This window comes from Panthera tigris, chromosome B3, assembly GCF_018350195.1.
Source record: "Panthera tigris isolate Pti1 chromosome B3, P.tigris_Pti1_mat1.1, whole genome shotgun sequence".
In the NCBI taxonomy this organism is placed as follows: Eukaryota; Metazoa; Chordata; class Mammalia; order Carnivora; family Felidae; genus Panthera; species Panthera tigris.
Genome location: NC_056665.1, coordinates 123,653,867 through 123,671,304, shown reverse-complemented (window position 1 = coordinate 123,671,304; position 17,438 = coordinate 123,653,867). Strand labels below are relative to the sequence as shown.

Sequence of the window (17,438 nt, the reverse complement as noted above, 5' to 3'; positions counted from 1 at the left end):
ATGGATTGTCCAATTGGCAAAGTAAGCATGTGCTTAGGGAACCAGCAAATCAAGGACACCTGAGATATGAGAAAAGTTCCAGCTATGATGAATGTTTGCAGAATTTTATAATCTGAAAATCTAAAATGAAGCTGTTAAAATTTAAGCACTCATTTATATTTTGCTTTTGGATTTAGTTTTTGTAAAAAACATTTCAATATGCCAGGAGACTTGGAGAGAAGGCATCTAAAGCTTTCTGGGGCTTAAGGCATTATATAAACAAGGTTCTGGAAAACTGTTCAGTTTGTTGATTTGCAGAAAATACTTTAAAGCTACCAAACATTTTAAAATATATGTATAGTATCTAATCATCTTTCCCAGAATACAATGCTTCTATCTATCTTCTTACCTGTTCAGAAGGGGTTTTCCCTCCTGCTTACCCTATCATAGCAATCTAAATAATAATGTCTCAGTTGACAGACATAGTTGTTTAGCCCATAAATATGCCAGTTTTGATAAATTTATATAAGTAATTAGTAACTAGTTAGAATATTTTATTTCACATGGTCCTAGCTTACCCGGCTTTTATAAGATATGATACATTTAGCCCCAGTGCAAGATCTTTTACAAAATGTTTAGAAAATAAAAATGCCATCATCATACAAGGCTTTGGGAAGAACATTTTATTGCTAAGCATATCCTTGAACGAAAATGCAAATATGAACTAAAAGAGAAAGGAAAAAGAAAAAGCAGTAACTTCACAACATCATAAAATAAATTCCTTAAGAGTCTGCTCATAAAACAACAGGAATATGATAGAAGCTCACATACAGAATGCACATGTTCCCATAAAATTGTCCAAATAGAAACTTACACTAAAAGGAATATAACAAATGTATTTTTACTCAAATAAAAAAAATGTAAAGAAAGAAAGCAGGAAATCAGTTCACAAGACCTCAAGACTCCAAAAACAGCAATCTTTTACAGACATCGAGATATAATCAACTTCATATAGGTTGGGCCATTTAAGTTATCTAAAATCGTGCTTTGATATCTCTTTATAATCCTGTCATTTTTAATGACAACAAAAAAATCCAAAACTCTTAACACATTGAAATATCAGATAATGAGGAACACCTCTTTCCATACACATTAGTAAAGGCTACCATTGTTTAGATTGCGCTTTTTGCCCCATGTCTTTAAGGTATTTTTCAAAGTCAAATATTCATGCAACTTACAAAGACCAGCAAGAGTAGATTTCTAAATCTAAACAGCTGATTGATTTTCATCTGTACAAAAGAAATTGTATATATCCTACCCTCCAGAAGACATACTTCATTTTTGTGTGAATATTTGTCTTGCTTTGTCTCTTGCTTTTTGGATAGCTATGGCCACACAACCAGTTTATTGTTTTTCTGTACATTGTTTCCTCTTTTCAAAAAGAAAGACATACAACTGGAATATAAACCAAACAAACGGAAATAAACAAATAGAAAGGAAAGAACAGTTCTTAAAGCAGTATGTACATAGGTGGCTAAGGAATTATACCAGCAAAAATGTAGTAAAATATGTAAACAAAATCTGAGAAGATTGTTTATTCTCTTTGACACAGTTAACTGTGACAAAACTAAAACTCACACTTTCTTCACATTTTAAGGTTTACTTTTTGTTGTTTTGTTATTTTCTTTTAAAACAACATTCTCATTCCACTTCAAGACTTTAACAGTTTTCCTGTTTCAGTCATCCCATCAAACATACCATGATAAATATATCTGTATATATATTTATTTATATATATATTATACTATTAAATTCCTTTTTTTGTGTGTCACAGCAGCTTTATTCATTTATTATTTATTTGTTTTTAGAAAAGATGGGTGAAGGGAGATGTGAGCAAATGGAAGGACAGAGTTATCCGTAAGTGTCAGGCTACAAAATTAAACCACTATGAAAAACATCATGTTGGGGGTGGGGGAAGAACTATGTATTTTGCACTCTGTCATGCCATGTTTGGCTTGTGTGACCTTTTGTTGTTCCATCACACATTGAACTCCCCTATTGTCTGTTTTGATTCTTTAACAGACGATTAGTATTGTCTCATCTTTTTATATTTGCATGCATTTCAATCAGTCGCAGATCCAGCCCACCCCCTCTTCACCTTCCCTAGGAAAGGCTCTGTGTTAGTTTGTGGGGCTTTCTCCTTTACCACAATTTGGCTGGGCTAATGAACAGGAACAATATTGTTAAGTAAAGCCAATAGCTCTAATAAAACCAGCCCTAACCCCACCTATTCAGGGTTTGGGTGGCAAATTCTGCAATTAGATCCTGAGGGACCAGCTTTTCAAATCAATACTATCATCCATCATGTGATTTTGCTATGTGTTTCAGCAAAGCATCGTATAGGAAACAAACAACAGATTCTAGAAATACCACAACCTGATATGTAGAGTGAACACCATGGTAGCTTTTGAGTTCATATGGCAATAGTCTCTCTTATTTTTGTTTTCTGAGTTTTTTGTTTGTTTTTTCTTCTTATGTCCAGTCATTCTCAAAAATAAACAAAAACCCAAAAGCCATTTTTTCCCCTCAGATCTTGAAAAGTTACACGTACACTGGCCAAAACCAGATAAGGGTGGGTTTTTTTGTTTGTTTGCTTTTGTTTTTCATTTTTTTTCATTTTTTTTGTTTTTGTTTTTTACATAATTAAACCAAAAAAAAAAAAAAAAAGAAAAAAGAAAACATTGTTACAGATTGTTACAGTCAAGCTTCACAAACATCATTACAGACTCACTTGGAGTTATGGAACAAGTAAGCCATGAAGTCTTCTACCTTGGGTGAAAAGTCCTCAAGAGAAGGAAGCTTCCAAGTCCGCGAAAGTGGGGGAGCCATCTGGTTGCTCCAGAGCGCAAAGTGTGTGCTTTATGATACAGCAGGGCAGAAAGAATGTTCTGTCTCCGAGCGATGACTGAATCAAAGCAGCCATGGCTGAACGTTTTAGGTACATCTTTGTGTGTGTCCTTTTAAAAATGGTTTTCCCCACCATGGTCAAGGTACACCCCATCTCATAGTTGTAACAGTTCTGACATCTGTGAAACCTCGTTTTCCAAGTATTTATAGATTTCTATAGAAATAATTCTGTGTCATAAATTCACGTAATGATTGGCGGTGTCGTTTTTACACATAATACTCCTTGTCCTTGTTTTTCTGTTTCTTGTGGCCGCTCTTCGAGCTCTGCTGCTTCTCCTTGATGAGCGTGCCGTTGCTCTGGGCCGAGTTGCTGATGTAGTTCCGCGTCTCGTCCACTTGATAGGACCCCTCGTCCCTGTTCCTGTACTTGTACATGGCGTACAGGAGGATCAAGATGCAGAGGGCGGCAGCAGCCACAATGCCGACGACCATCCCTGTTGTACTGCTCGACTCCCGGATCACCTCTGAGGCCCCCGGAACCCGTCTGACTCCCGGCTCCGTGGGGTTTGCTGTGGGCACATTACGGAACATGGGGGAAGTAATTAGTGGGCTCTTCAGTTTGGTGCTGTCTAGCTCATAGGCAGTGGGCAACGGAAGCAAGACTATATCAGGCTGGGGTTTGAGATCACGGTTATTCATTTTGCCAGCTGGCAATTTGGGCACCATCCCAGACGAGGAGGAAGCTGTGAAGCGGATCAGCTCAGGGGACAAAGATGTGGTAGTAGTCCTACTAGTTTCGGAGACTTTGTTAGGTCTAAAGTCCTTGGATTCCCACTTGGGCGCATGTGCTTTGTAGCCACCTTCGAAGATTGAAGTGGAAAGACTCTTATCTGTTACCAAGGAGAAGGTGGTGTAAAAATCTTCATCATCAGTAGGGGGCAGGTTAGAGTCAAAGGTTTCCCCTGAGCCATACCCAGATATCACCAAGCCATCATCATCACAACCATCGCTGCCTTGGTCCGACAAGCAAGGTAACCCCGCCTCAGAGGTCATGGACAGGGAATCTTTGGTGGTCTCAATAATGGTGAGGAGGGGGCGAAAGGTAGGGGGGAGTGTAATGGAAGGTGCACGAGTAGCAATAGGAGGGGTAGCTAAAGGGTCTTCTACAAGAAGAGGGATAACTAATTCACCTCCTGGGATTGAAAAGAAAAAGAAAAACAGAATTAGTATATTTGTAGATACAATCCATAGTCATTCTCAGTGACTGTATTTGATTAGGTATCACAGATTATCATAGAATGACCTATGTCCACACATGGATCCTTTCTTATTGTAGACTAACCATTCTAAGCTGATTTAAAGCCTATTATATGCCTCTTGCCACCGAAGTCTGAAATTCTTAGGTTTTTAAGATACTCTCAAGTAATTATTTAGATAGAATTCAAATACGCTGATTCCAGGATCTGCTTACAGGATAATGGCATTCAATCATTCTATTGCAAAAACTGACAGGCTAGCAAAACTGTGTGTGTGTGTGTGTGTGTGTGTGTATACGTGCGTACATGCACATGCATGTGACTAATTTATGAACCCTAGCATTTCTTTATTCTCTTTTTTGGTTTCTATGTATTTGCTCCCATGAGGATGAGTATGACATATTCTCCAGGTCCCAGAGATCAAGATCAAGGAATGTAAAAGACCTTGTCTTTAGTATTTTAAGCTACTACCTTTTATTTAACATTTATGAAATTTAGTGTACATTTACTATATGCTAAGTAAAGGGAGCTCACAAGAGGTTAAAATGTTCATCTAACAAACTCATTCTGACTATCTTTTCCGGAAATTGCCCTATTAAATGACAACTCACCTTGCCTTGGTCTCACATTATGTTTATGCATTGCTTTTATGCTATATGCAATATATGCTGAGCTCAACACTAGATTTTTAAATACCCCGACTAGATACCCATGATTTACTGGAAATTTAGATTCAGAGATGTAGAGATAGCAAAGTGAGTTTTTAAAATCAGCGATTCTTATCCAAAATGGGAAAAATAAATTGGTTTACCCACAGACCCTAGTTATTGCATTTATAAACATGTGGACTAGGTCAGGAAAGACAGTGCAGAATAGTTCACTAAATCAGAGTGCCTTCAAATCATGGGGACCACAAATATTCTGTGGTGCTTACTTAATTGTAGGGCCAAGTTTATTACTCATGTATGTAAGCAAGATAATCAGGGTCTTCTGTGTCTCTTTACAATGTTATTTTTCAAACAGAGAAAGAATCTCCAGAAGTTACAGTTCATGTCTCCTCATTGAATTTATTTCCAAAATGTATTGTTGTTTTAAAAAAAACACTGTAGCCGGGAGGGCATGATGTTTCCCTGTTTCAGATAGACAGTTGAGTTGCTAATATGATATTATTGTTGACGGCTTCTTTCTGAGCTGGGTCATTAAGCTCTCAGCCAGGTACAATGTTCTTGTCTGTTCTGCCCTCCATAGCAACTGCCCTGATGGGATGGTTGGTGTGAACGCTTGTTATCAGATGTGACTTTTGCTGAGGTACCCCTTATTGGTGACAAAGCCAGGCATGTGATAATATCACAAGTTCTAAGTGCACAAGTCTTTAGTTTACATGGTCTTCCCAGGTTCTTCCTATAAAGATGGACTCACAAATAACTCTCCTGCTTAGCTTTCCATACCATGTGTCTTTAAACATTTCCCTGTGCCTCAGTTAGAACTGCTGCATGTAAACTGTCCAGATTTCAGGTGTGCTAAAGAGAAGGGCCTTCTAAGAGGAAAGCTATTGCATACCTTCAAAGCACCTGAGAAGAACCATTTGTACCCATTTCAGAAGCTTTACTTCCTCCATATTTAGCCAATAACATTGTGTTATACAGAGAGAAACTGAGGTGGGGGAGGGTGGCAATAATGTACATGATGTGTATTATTTGGAAGGGATAATCATCTCTGTCCTACCTGATGATGTTACCATACGTAGCAAAATAAAACAACCTTTCTGAGAATTTCAGGATGATGTTTTGGGTTATGCTCTAACCCCAAACTTCTCTTCCAGTGCTGGGTGTTTCAAGCTATTGAGTAAACTGATCTTTGCAGATTCATCATCAGACTTGCTTTACTGGACCAGCATGCCTTTTTTTTTTTTTTTTTTTTTTTTTTTTTAACATTGTGAATATATATAATTCATATATCTTGCAACTGATTTAATGCATAATTTACAACTTTTTCTAGGTTTCATAAATGGGATTTGGAGCACAGTTCCCTAAAGGTAAGCCAGTACTAAAACTAACCCTGAGTTTCTCTCCTTATTCTTCTAGTGGGGTGGGGGTGGCAAGTGTTATATTTAAGGTGACCCATGGAAGAAGGCAGTGTGTAAGTAGAAAAGAGAAGGCAATGAGAAGAGAGATGAGATGGCCCATGCAATCTGTTTGAAGGTTCCCTAGAGATTACTCAGGGATGGTTTTACTTTCCTTCAGAGAACAAGACAGGATTTTTTACCCATCCCACCTAGAACAAAGGTTTAGCACATGTGCTCTTTCCTGGCACAAATACTGACAGTATTTGTTCCTTAGGGAAATGATAAAAAATCCACTCCACATATATTAAGCAGAGAGGAAACTGGGGTAAGGGATCAGGAGTAACCGATGTGTTGAAAGGCTAAAGCCTGGTATGGATAACTTAAATATAAAGGCAAATTGTTAAGTAGTGTGCTGGTGTCCCTTTAAGTGAGATTAAGATTACTGTCTTCATGATTACAGAGTGGCATTCATTTGCAATTTTAGTGTACCATCTGTGACACCCAACTGCAGTATTAAATTTGCCTCCTTCCCCCCCACCCCTTTTTTTCAATCTAAAGCTTCTGCAGTGTCTTTGTTGTAAAAAATCTACAAAATCTACAAATTGCTCACTCTGCAGTTGAATTGCCCCCACTTTCTTTTGCTATTCACTTCTCAATTCAACACCTTTTAATCTTTCTCGTGTTAAAAAAAATAACTGAAAACCATCACTTTCATAATGAAGTGGAAGGAGAGTCCTAAAGCTCGCTTATTTATAAAGAGCTTCTAAAAGGTTGATGAGCCCCTAAGTGAAATGATAAGAGCTTATTTTCAAACCAAAAATGTTAGGTATGCTATTTTAGAGTTTAAACAAAAGAATGTGTCCAAATTACTAATCTTCAGTTTTCTTTGCCATTTTGTTATTAATCCTGGCAGCAGTGGTAGAAAATGATAAATGATGCCCCCCTGTCAGGGAAATGTGAGCCCCAATTCCAGTGGGAGAACAGTAGAAGCTTTCATAATCCACCCCCTTTCCTGCCCTCTCAAGAAAATTGGAAGAGTGTCTTCAGCTTAAAAGAAAGTCAACTGGGATGCAGGAATTGTTGTTACAAATGGAAATTGGAGTAAAAATAGGTGGAAAATTTTAGAGAATAGTGCAAGGTGCCTGGGACAGGTGTGTGAGGGTGTATAATCTACTTTAATATCAAATTCCATCTTTAAGATTTAGGATGATTATATAGTGTCCTAGGGAATATGAGGGCACACATCCTTTGAGATGAGATGAGGGATGTATTTTTCCATGATTAGATCCTTAACAGAAATAACTTAGACTGTAGGAAGCTATTTAAGATGTTATGTTTGTTTTAATCCAAAGTGATTGTCCTCAGAAATGTTGGAGCAGCTATGTTTTTTTTCCCCAATGTCCAAAGACTATGGAGTCAGTGATCTACCAGATGTCTATGCTTATAAAGATTCATATTCATAGAAGCAGCAAGCCTAAAATCATAAGGGGTTACAGGCAGAGGGACAGAAACCCTGTAGGCCATCAACACCCTAATTTCCTGTTCCCTCCCCAGAATTTGTCTTTGGCTTGGAATAAGAACTATCTTTATTCCTTAACCTTAGCATTTTAAATCAGGAATATATACCCGTTTTTGACAGGGTTGTGCTTTTCTTTAAACTAGAGAGATCACTAGGGATATAAAAGGTCTATTTTAGCCCTGAAGGCTGCCCTGCTTTTTTGCTTTATGAGTGTATTTATAGATATATAATTCATGTGTCTAGGGCTGATATCCAGCAAAAGGGGCTCTCTGCCATCGAAAAAGACAGTGTATTAAAAATTTAATAGAACTCTTCTGAACTATGAGAATTTCACAGGTGATAGTGAATGTAGTGGGTCATCTGAAAAAACAAGGGCAGCATGAAATTTCAATGTGGCTCCAACCTTTTCCTCTCTGGAGACATTCAAGTCTGAGAAGTCACAAAAATACCAAAACAATGACACTAAAGAGCCAGACTGAGAGAGGACACCATGCTCCAATTCCTTGAATTTATTTTATTTATATTTAGGTTCTTTACCTCATCTCTTATTTGCATGTTTCTAATTCATTACTGAGCTATAGTCATGTAATACGGAAAAATCCTCCTTTTCCCCCATAAATTAGTTGTTGAATGACATTCACTTAATTACTTGGTGCCAAAGCAGTGTGTACTTGTAGCACATAAAGGTCCTGAAGTCTGCAATCATGAAATTCTTCTCCACTTTCAGGAAAAATTGCCATGGACAAACATGCCAAGTACCAGGGGAGAAGGCTCCAGAAAAAACTCAAGGGGCTCAAAGGGGCTTAACTTACATTTTAGTAAGACGAGAATCTTGAGGTGGGGCATTTTTCCCCCTAGTTTGTCTGAAATGGATTTGATTCTGAAAGGCTACAGATTCGATTTTTCAACATATGCCCAGGTAAGATGAGACAAAGGCCCTGGATATCATTATACATTGTAAAATAAGGCATGCCCAGTAGAATTTTTCATTTCCTTATTGATTAAGGGCTTTGTCTCTAGAGCCACTCATACTCAGGTTAGCATCAGAGCTCTGTGGTTTACTAGCCATGTGAGTTCAGTGAAATTTCTTAAACTCTCTGTAAAATGTAAATAATAACACCAGTGTGAATAATAACGCATGTTAATGTTAATTATATGCATACTAAGTATTTAGCATAGAATCCATTGTTACTTCAAAATGCCAGTTAATAGTATTATTTCTATTAACATTTTGGGCCTATACATCATTGATCACTTTCTTCTGATCATTTTTTTAATGTAGTAGCCTCATGCTAGGGTACAAATATAATAATATAGGATCTAGGTTATTGGGGCTATTTTAAATGCAGCTTTGAAGAATGAACTACTAATTCAAAAAGCTTGTATTTAAAAAAATGATTAACCCTTTATTAAATTGACCAATGGATAGCTTCCTCAACAAAAATAAATTCTATTAGATAAAATAACACCCCATTTAGGAAGTTCTTAGTTTTAAACCCAAAATATCATCCAGCACATGAAACAATATAAAATCATATAAACTGAGGCAGAGAAAGCCCATTCATTAAAGCTACTGTGTTGGAAATACATCTATTACCCACCATTCAGTCGGATATTTCTGTAACAGTTTCAGATAACACTGTATCTGAAATTAAAGTGAAACAAGTAATCTGTTTATTTAAAAATGATACAGCCCTTCTTTTTTCTTAAAATGTTCATTTTGAAAGAGAATGAGAGAGTAAGAACATGAGTAGGGGAGGGGTAGAGAGAGAGACTCCCGAGCAGTACAGAGCCCTATGAGGGGTTCAGTCCCACCAAATGAACCGTGGGATCATGACTTGAGCCAAAATCGAGTTGTACAGTTAACCAACAGAGCCACCCAAGTGCTCCTGGTATATAGCACTCCTTACCTATCCATCTTATCTTTCCCAAAGTGCATAAGGCAACATTAATCCAAATACCTTTAACCTCAGGGGGTATTTTAACCTCAAAGGTCACACAAAATGGCAGTACTTACCTACCTGAAAGATTTCCTAAATAAAACTTTAGATGTTAAAATTATCATGTTTCTTCTCGGTAGGATCTTAGGATCCTTTTAAAGTTTACTTGATTAAATCCAGGAGAGAAATAGCAACTATTAAATGAAAGGGAAAAGAGGAGGGGGAGCAGAGAGAAGTTGGAGGGGAGGGAAAGAGAGGGGGCAAGAAAGGAGGGAGGGAGATAGAGAAAGAGGCAGGGAGGGAGTGGGAGAGAGGCAGGGAGAGAATGGGCCAGAGAGAGAAAGAGGCAGGAAGGGAGGGAAGAGGAAAAGATGCTGGGAGGGAGAGGGAGAAAAGGAGGGAGAGAGGGACAAGGAAGGAGGTAAGAAGAGAAAGAAAGGCAGGGAGGGACACAGGGAGGGAAAGGCTGAGGGGGAGAGAAACAGGCTGGGAGGGAGAAGGAGAGACAGAATTGTGTGCTCTCTGTATATGAGTGTTTGTTTTCACCAGTAGTTAATTCTATACATTGAAAGCCATCATTATCACAGGATAATACCCTAGACACCTGGGATTCTTGATGCCTTCATTCTCAATAAAATCAATTTTGGAGTCTGCAGTGATGGTGGTGGCAAAATCCTGGATAACCAAACTCTACTATTGTCACTTGAGAGCACCTTAATTTCCCTTTGCTGAAGGAAAATACAATAAAGGACTGATTTCCCTGAATGCTTTCTAAGGAGTTAAATTAGGATGTATTACCACTGATAATACTTGGCGTTAACTTCTTTTCTTCTGGGGGTACAGGCCTCCCATAGGCTGTAACCAATTTAACATCCCACTGTAGAGCATATCATTATTCTCAAGGCTTTAAAGTTGGTTCAGGCAAAGAGGCTAGGCTTCCTTTGGATGATGAGAACAACTTACCCACCCCTTCTATGAACAGTAGAGTTCACATTGATTAGAAGCAATTCAGCACAAAACATAACAGTGAAAATTAAGCAGATAGGCACAAATGAAATAAAATATTTAATACTGTCTTCAAAAGCATATAGTAGAAAATAAAACTAACATCAAGGCCAAAGTAAACTAGAGGAAAGGAGAGCAAATAACATTCACAAGGCATTCACAGTATAAGGGCAGGGGAAAAAAAAAGTAAAAGCAAATTAAAAAAAAAAAGGCTATTTTTGGAAAACAAAGAAAGCAGTCATTTCCATATAGATAAAATAACTTAAATGAAAAAAGCATACCATATTAATTTATAGTCAACTTACATCAACAAATTGCCCGCATGTTTTTTGGCATGAAAGAAAAATTTACAAAAGAAAGTTGTGTAAGAATGCTCTTGGACAAATAGGATTGCCACATTCTTGTAACTTGCTTTTTTGTTGTCATTTCTTAAAAAACTTTTGAGCAAAATGTCTAATTTTTCAAATATAATAATTTACAACAGAGGATGATACAGGGAGGCAACAACACATACATCCACACCACATAACATGAAAAGAAAAAAAAATCTGCACTTTAACAAAGTTTTTCTCTGAGGGGCTTGGGAGGGCATTGATTTTGAATTTGAAATAATTCCGATTGCAGTGATTTAAAAAATTAAAAAAAAAACCTGTTTACTTTTATAATTTGCCTTTAAAAATTCTCTGAATCTGGAGGGTTTTGAATGAACTTCTGCACTGTTATAGGTTCTCAGATATATATTTGTCTTTTAAATATTTTTGTCTTTTTGACAAGTTTTAGATTTAAGGGGATGGATGGCAGCACATAAATTTGAACAATGCTAAGGGAAGGGAAGTGTGGGGAGGAGGGATGCAGAGAGGGCAGGGTCATATTTATGAGTGTACAACACAAGAGATGAAGATGATGGGGGTGAAAGTGTAAGTGAGTCGCCATGTCCATGTAAGGGCGGCACGGAGTGATCTAGCTGCATTAGAGCTTCTGGCTGTAAGGAAGGGATGGGCAATATACAAAAACAAATGAGCCTACACATGCCCATCTACAGAAATAAAGAACAGAACTCTAACACAATCTCACACACCCTAAGCTGCAACTTCTTCAACATGCAATTACTCCAAAAATCATTACAGTTTCATTAAAGAGTTTCAAATAATAAAAACAGTTAAACTTTTTTTCCTACTAAAAGTTGCCAAAATACATAAAATAATAATACTAATAATAATGACCAAAAGATTAAAAGCAAAAACAAGAAGACTAGATTTATGCATTCAAGTTGAACAACTTCACCGGCAGCCACACAGCCCCATCTAGAGTTAGGGGAGAGGGTTGGAGACTAGCAGAGGTGATGGAGAGGCAAAAGTGTACAGGGAGCCCACTTGCTGGGTTACTAGTCACTTCCTTATAGAGAAATGGTTCTGTCTGTAACATCATCCACGTTCTCCCTGCCACCCATGGGTGCACGCGATTCCCAATGAGAAGGCGCTAATTTGAGAGATGTGGATGTGGGGATTCTGCGGCTGAAGTTGTTCCACATTTAAAGAGGGAGTGGGGGAAAATTGCAGAAAACAATTCATAACTTTTTTCTCATAATTTTGGATAAAACCAAATCTAAAGTTAAAGATCTAGCAATCAAAAGAAACATATTGATATATATATATAGATAGATATAATACAAAAAGCACTTAATTCCCAAACAAAAAGGGAGAAAAGAACCAAAAAGTTTAAAGGAAAAAGGATTTCACAGACTTTCAGAGATGAACAACCAGATGCACACGCTGAGGAGGCACAGACAGAGCAGTCAGGGGACACTTTTTTTTTTGCTTTTTGCTTTTTGTTTTCTGGCTTGTTGATTCCCCTTTTGGTGATAGCCAAAATTAAAAACATATTTTGCATTTCCTTTAAAAATGAATTTTGCATTTTTTTAAAAAAGTTTTTTTTGGTTTCGCTTCTTTAAAAAAAATAAAAAGGGCGTGCAGTCTGGATGTACGTCATAAGTAGACATTTGAAAGAGAAGAAAGTGGCTAAGACTGACAAATGGGTAATCTTCTATTAGCCTTTAACTGTAGGAATGTTAATCAAGTTAATACATGCTTAAAGTAAGTTGCATTTAGGGAAAATAGAAAAACAGAACAGCAAGCTGGGGTTGGGGAGAGGTCAGCAAGACAAAACTGATTTGGGGGTGGGAGGAAAGTACTAGACTTAGTTTCATGCCTTTCCAGTAGGGGCAAAGGGCATCCCAAGGCTTTCTGCCAATTATAAGGAAAGCTTGTGCCTATGTATATGCATGTTGGGGGCTGAAGTGGAGACTGTAGTGATAGGAAGTGAAATAAAAAATATACATGGGTTCATGGGATCTGTTCTAGAAAGCTTATCCCATATTCATTCACAGACCTACAAGGCATATTTTGTAAGTCATAGAGAGGATATAATTGCAGTGTTCCATATGATTTTCTTGGGTTTTGCCACATTGCCGGGGTACCATCAGTGACAATAGAGTGTTTATAAAATGAGCCTGATAAATGGGATAGCATGAGTGCGTGTGTGTGTGTGTATTCCACGCACGCTATTCCGTTTATCAGGCTCACACCCTCTCTACTCCGAAGAACACAGCGGCACAGGGTCAGTATCTGTAGAGTACAGAATAGATAGGAAATAAGCATGGTATATTCAAACTGCATTGGGGGAAACTATACTATCTCCAGTCTTCTAGAGATCATGTGGGAAACAGATGTTCCATTCAATCTCATTGGGAAAGATGGAAAAGAGAGAGGGAGAGGAGGAAGGTGAGGGGCAAGGAGAAGGGAGAGTGTTGGAGTAGGTGGTGTGTGTGTGTGTGTGTGTGTGTATGGGCGTGGAAGGAGTTTTTAGAAATGGCCTCGGCCTCTACTGGAAGAGATCCCGAGAGTTATAGTCAATACTATATCCCTATGAGAATATTAATGTCCAACCAAGGACTGGGAAACCCAGGTCGGCAAACCACAAAGGTGAGACACTTGAGAGCACCTGGTTCTGACACAATCTTAGTCACTCCTGAGAACTTTGCTGGGTGACTTTCACGAAAAGGAATAAATTGTGAGGATGAGTTAGACTTTTGCCCCCTATGAGACGCCCCTTTTATTATTTTATTTTAAAATAAGTATAATAACGTGTCCCCATGGGTCAGTCCGTACCAAGATTTTTAGTCTCTGGTTTAATAATGTTAATCATTATAGTAGAAACTTCACAAAGGACGGCTGGGAGGTTGCAGAAGGAGGGAAAAAACATCCCAATAATATAGGAAGACAAAAACCCTTGGTGCACTGATTTTTTTGAATACTTATACTTTTAACAATGAATTGTATTGTATGAGAAGACTCTATAAATGCTCATATGGGCTCACAAGGTATCAAGTGACTTCTTTACAACAAAGTCGGTTTTGATAATATTCAGATAGGCTGTTTTTTGTTTCATAGGCAATTTTTTTTAAAGTAGGCTCCACACCCAGAGTGGAGCCCAGTGTGGGGCTTGAAGTCACAACCCTGAGAACAAGACCTGAGCTGAGATCAAGAGTCAGATGTTCAACCAACTAAGGAACCCAGGTGCCCATAGGCAACTTTTTAAAGTGTGAAACATACTGGACTAAGTACGAGACTTAAAGAATAAGATACTTCCAGTATATACATACTCCTGGATAACAAGAGGTGTCAAGAGGTGTTTTGAGAAGATCTATCATAATTTGGGTAATTTACCTATTTCAAAATAGCTTTTTTTAAAACTCATACAAGTAGGACACCATTAACATTCTGGAAATCACCGGTTTAAACAGTTGAACATAGTAAAATTTGGGGTTGTCACTTTGCAAATAAAATATGTATTTTTTAAACCCATGGAAGCCATAGTTTCAAATGAAGCCAACACAGCCTGAATATAGGGCACATACATGCTTATAAGTCAGCCATCAGTTACATACACAAAGCTTGTTTGATTTTTAATGTAAGATACAAAGTAATATTGCTAGTAGCTCATAGTTATGTCCCAGCTTTATTTTAATCTTTCATTAGCTATGTGTGTTAGGTTTTATTATCAATAACTACATGGTTCTCCACCTATGCCTCTACATGGTGAGTGTTAAGAATGCTTTAGAATGATGCTTGCCATTGAGAACAAATAATACAATAATTTGACTTGAAACAGCATATTTTGATGCAACCATTTGTATCCCACCATGTCCAAATAACCTGTCTAAATGTAAAGTCAAACTTTTAAAAACATCAAATGCAATAAGACAGAATTACATTGATCAGGATTCACCTTGGGGAATGCACTTGTTAAAAAAAAATTGTTTTCTAAACTACCTAGAGTTGGGCTTGACACATTCAAAAGACATGATCAGGTAACTCAAGCTACAGACCCACCTTTTTGGGAGAGTGGATCCTGCTGTCTAAGGGACATTGTCTTCAGTGTGTACAAGTGAGGTCCAAGAGGAGGCCCAAATGAACTACTTTGTATAACTGTAAATATTTTAAGTTTCTGAGGGAAAACAGTGGAGAAAGGAAGGAAAAGGAAACCTTCTTGGGAATCTGAGTGCAATTCCAGGGAAAGACTTGAAACATTACAAGTAGCGTGGGCTAAGAGAGAAGTTTGGAGAACAAATACTTCCTGAGGATTTCAAGGTTTTTTTTGAATTAGGTATGTCAGGTAAATATCCTCATCTGTCCCTCCTTTGAAAGATACAAAAACATTTCACTGATTGCTATTTTTATATGTCCACAAGAAGAAGGGAGGGATTCTTCTGGGAGAACCAATGGCTCAGTTCTGAATCATGGTTTGGACTAGAATAAAAATGGAGACTCTGAGAATAGATATGGAATCCAGGAAGGTGGGGATGGCTGTCACCTGTGTCATAAAATGAGTCCTGCATATACTCGGGACTTCTCACAACCTCTTCCTCAAGACATGAGTGATGCTCAAGGAAGGGGTGAAGAAGCCTGCTTTGTACATGGTATTTATTTCTAGATAAAAAGTTTAGTGGATTCAGAGAGGGAAGATGGCGGCATAGGAGGACGCTGGGCTCACCGCACGTCCTGCTGATCACTTAGATTCCACCTACACCTGCCTGAATAACCCAGAAAACCGCCAGAGGATTAGCAGAATGGAGTCTCTGGAGCCAAGCGCAGACGAGAGGCCCACGGAAGAGGGTAGGAAGGGCGGCGAGGCGGTGCGCGCTCCACGGACTGGCGGGAGGTAGCTGGGGCAGAGGGGCGGCTCGCCGGCCAAGCAGAGCCCCCGAGTCTGGCTGGCAAAAGCGGAGGGGCCTGACAGACTGTGTTCTGACAGCAAGCGCGACTTAGCGTCTGGGAGGTCATAAGTTAACAGCTACTCAGAAAGCGGGAAGGCTGGAGGACAAAGGGAGGGAGAGCTGCTGAGCCCCGGACAACAGAGCTCAGCTTGGTGGGGAACAAAGGCGCTCGCCAGCGCCATCTCCCCCGCCCATCCCCCAGCCAAAATCCCAAAGGGAACCAGTTCTGGCCAGGGAACTTGCTCCCTCCGCACAAACACCCAACTCTGTGCTTCCGCGGAGCCAAACCTCCAGCAGCGGATCTGACTCCCTCCTGCTGCCACAGGGCCCCTCCTGAAGTGGATCACCTAAGGAGAAGCGAGCTAAGCCTGCCCCTCCTGCCCCCGTGCACTGTGCCTACCCACCCCAGCTAATATGCCAGATCCCCAGCACCACAAGCCTGGCAGTGTGCAAGTAGCCCAGATGGGCCACACCACCCCACAGTGAATCCGGCCCCTAGGAGAGGGGAAGAGAAGGCACACACCAGTCTGACTGGCCCCAGCGGTGGGCTGGGGGCAGACATCAGGTAGGACTGCGGCCCCGCCCACCAACTCCAGGTATACACCACAGCACAGGGGAAGTGCCCTGCAGGTCCTCACCACTCCAGGGACTATCCAAAATGACGAAACGGAAGAATTCCCCTCAAAAGAAACTCCAGGAAATAACAACAGCTAATGAACTGATCAAAAAGGATTTAAATAATATAACAAATAGTGAATTTAGAATAATAGTCGTAAAATTAATCGCTGGGCTTGAAAACAGTATAGAGGACAGCAGAGAATCTCTTGCTACAGAGATCAAGGGACTAAGGAACAGTCACGAGGAGCTGAAAAGCGCTTTAAACGAAATGCAAAACAAAATGGAAACGACGACAGCTCGGATTGAAGAGGCAGAGGAGAGAATAGGTGAACTAGAAGATAAAGTTATGGAAAAAGAGGAAGCTGAGAGAAAGAAAGATTAAAAAATCCAGGAGTATGAGGGGAAAATTAGAGAACTAAGTGATACACTAAAAAGAAATAATATAAGCATAATTGGTATCCCAGAGGAGGAAGAGAGAGGGAAAGGTGCTGAAGGGGTACTTGAAGAAATTATAGCTGAGAACTTCCCTGACCTGGGGAAGGAAAAAGGCATTGAAATCCAAGAGGCACGGAGAACTCCCTTCAGACGTAACTCGAATCGATCTTCTGCACGACATATCATAGTGAAACTGGCAAAATACAAGGATAAAGAAAATTCTGAAAGCAGCAAGGGATAAACGTGCCCTCACATATAAAGGGAGACCTATAAGACTCGTGACTGATCTCTTTTGAAACTTGGCAGGCCAGAAAAGATTGGCACAATATCTTCAGTGTGCTAAACAGAAAAAATATGCAGCCGGGAATCCTTTATCCAGCAAGTCTGACATTTAGAATAGAAGGAGAGATAAAGGTCTTCCCAAACAAACAAAAACTGA

General features: G+C 39.1%; 1 protein-coding gene across 9 annotated transcripts in view; it reads right to left on the bottom strand.

Annotated features, from left to right (window-relative positions):
* Positions 1 to 656: 656 nt before the first annotated feature.
* NRXN3 (neurexin 3) overlaps positions 657 to 17,438 on the bottom strand; it is a 1,570,788-nt gene continuing 1,554,006 nt past the window's right edge. For 7 of the 9 annotated variants that reach the window (XM_042990246.1, XM_042990247.1, XM_042990244.1 and 4 more), the window contains one exon: positions 657 to 4,079. In XM_042990246.1, coding sequence (XP_042846180.1) covers positions 3,154 to 4,079 — 926 coding nt within the window. In that variant the 3' untranslated portion in view covers positions 657 to 3,153. The remainder of the gene's footprint in view (positions 4,080 to 17,438) is intronic. The other 2 variants (XM_042990251.1, XM_042990253.1) reach the window with 1 other exon arrangement.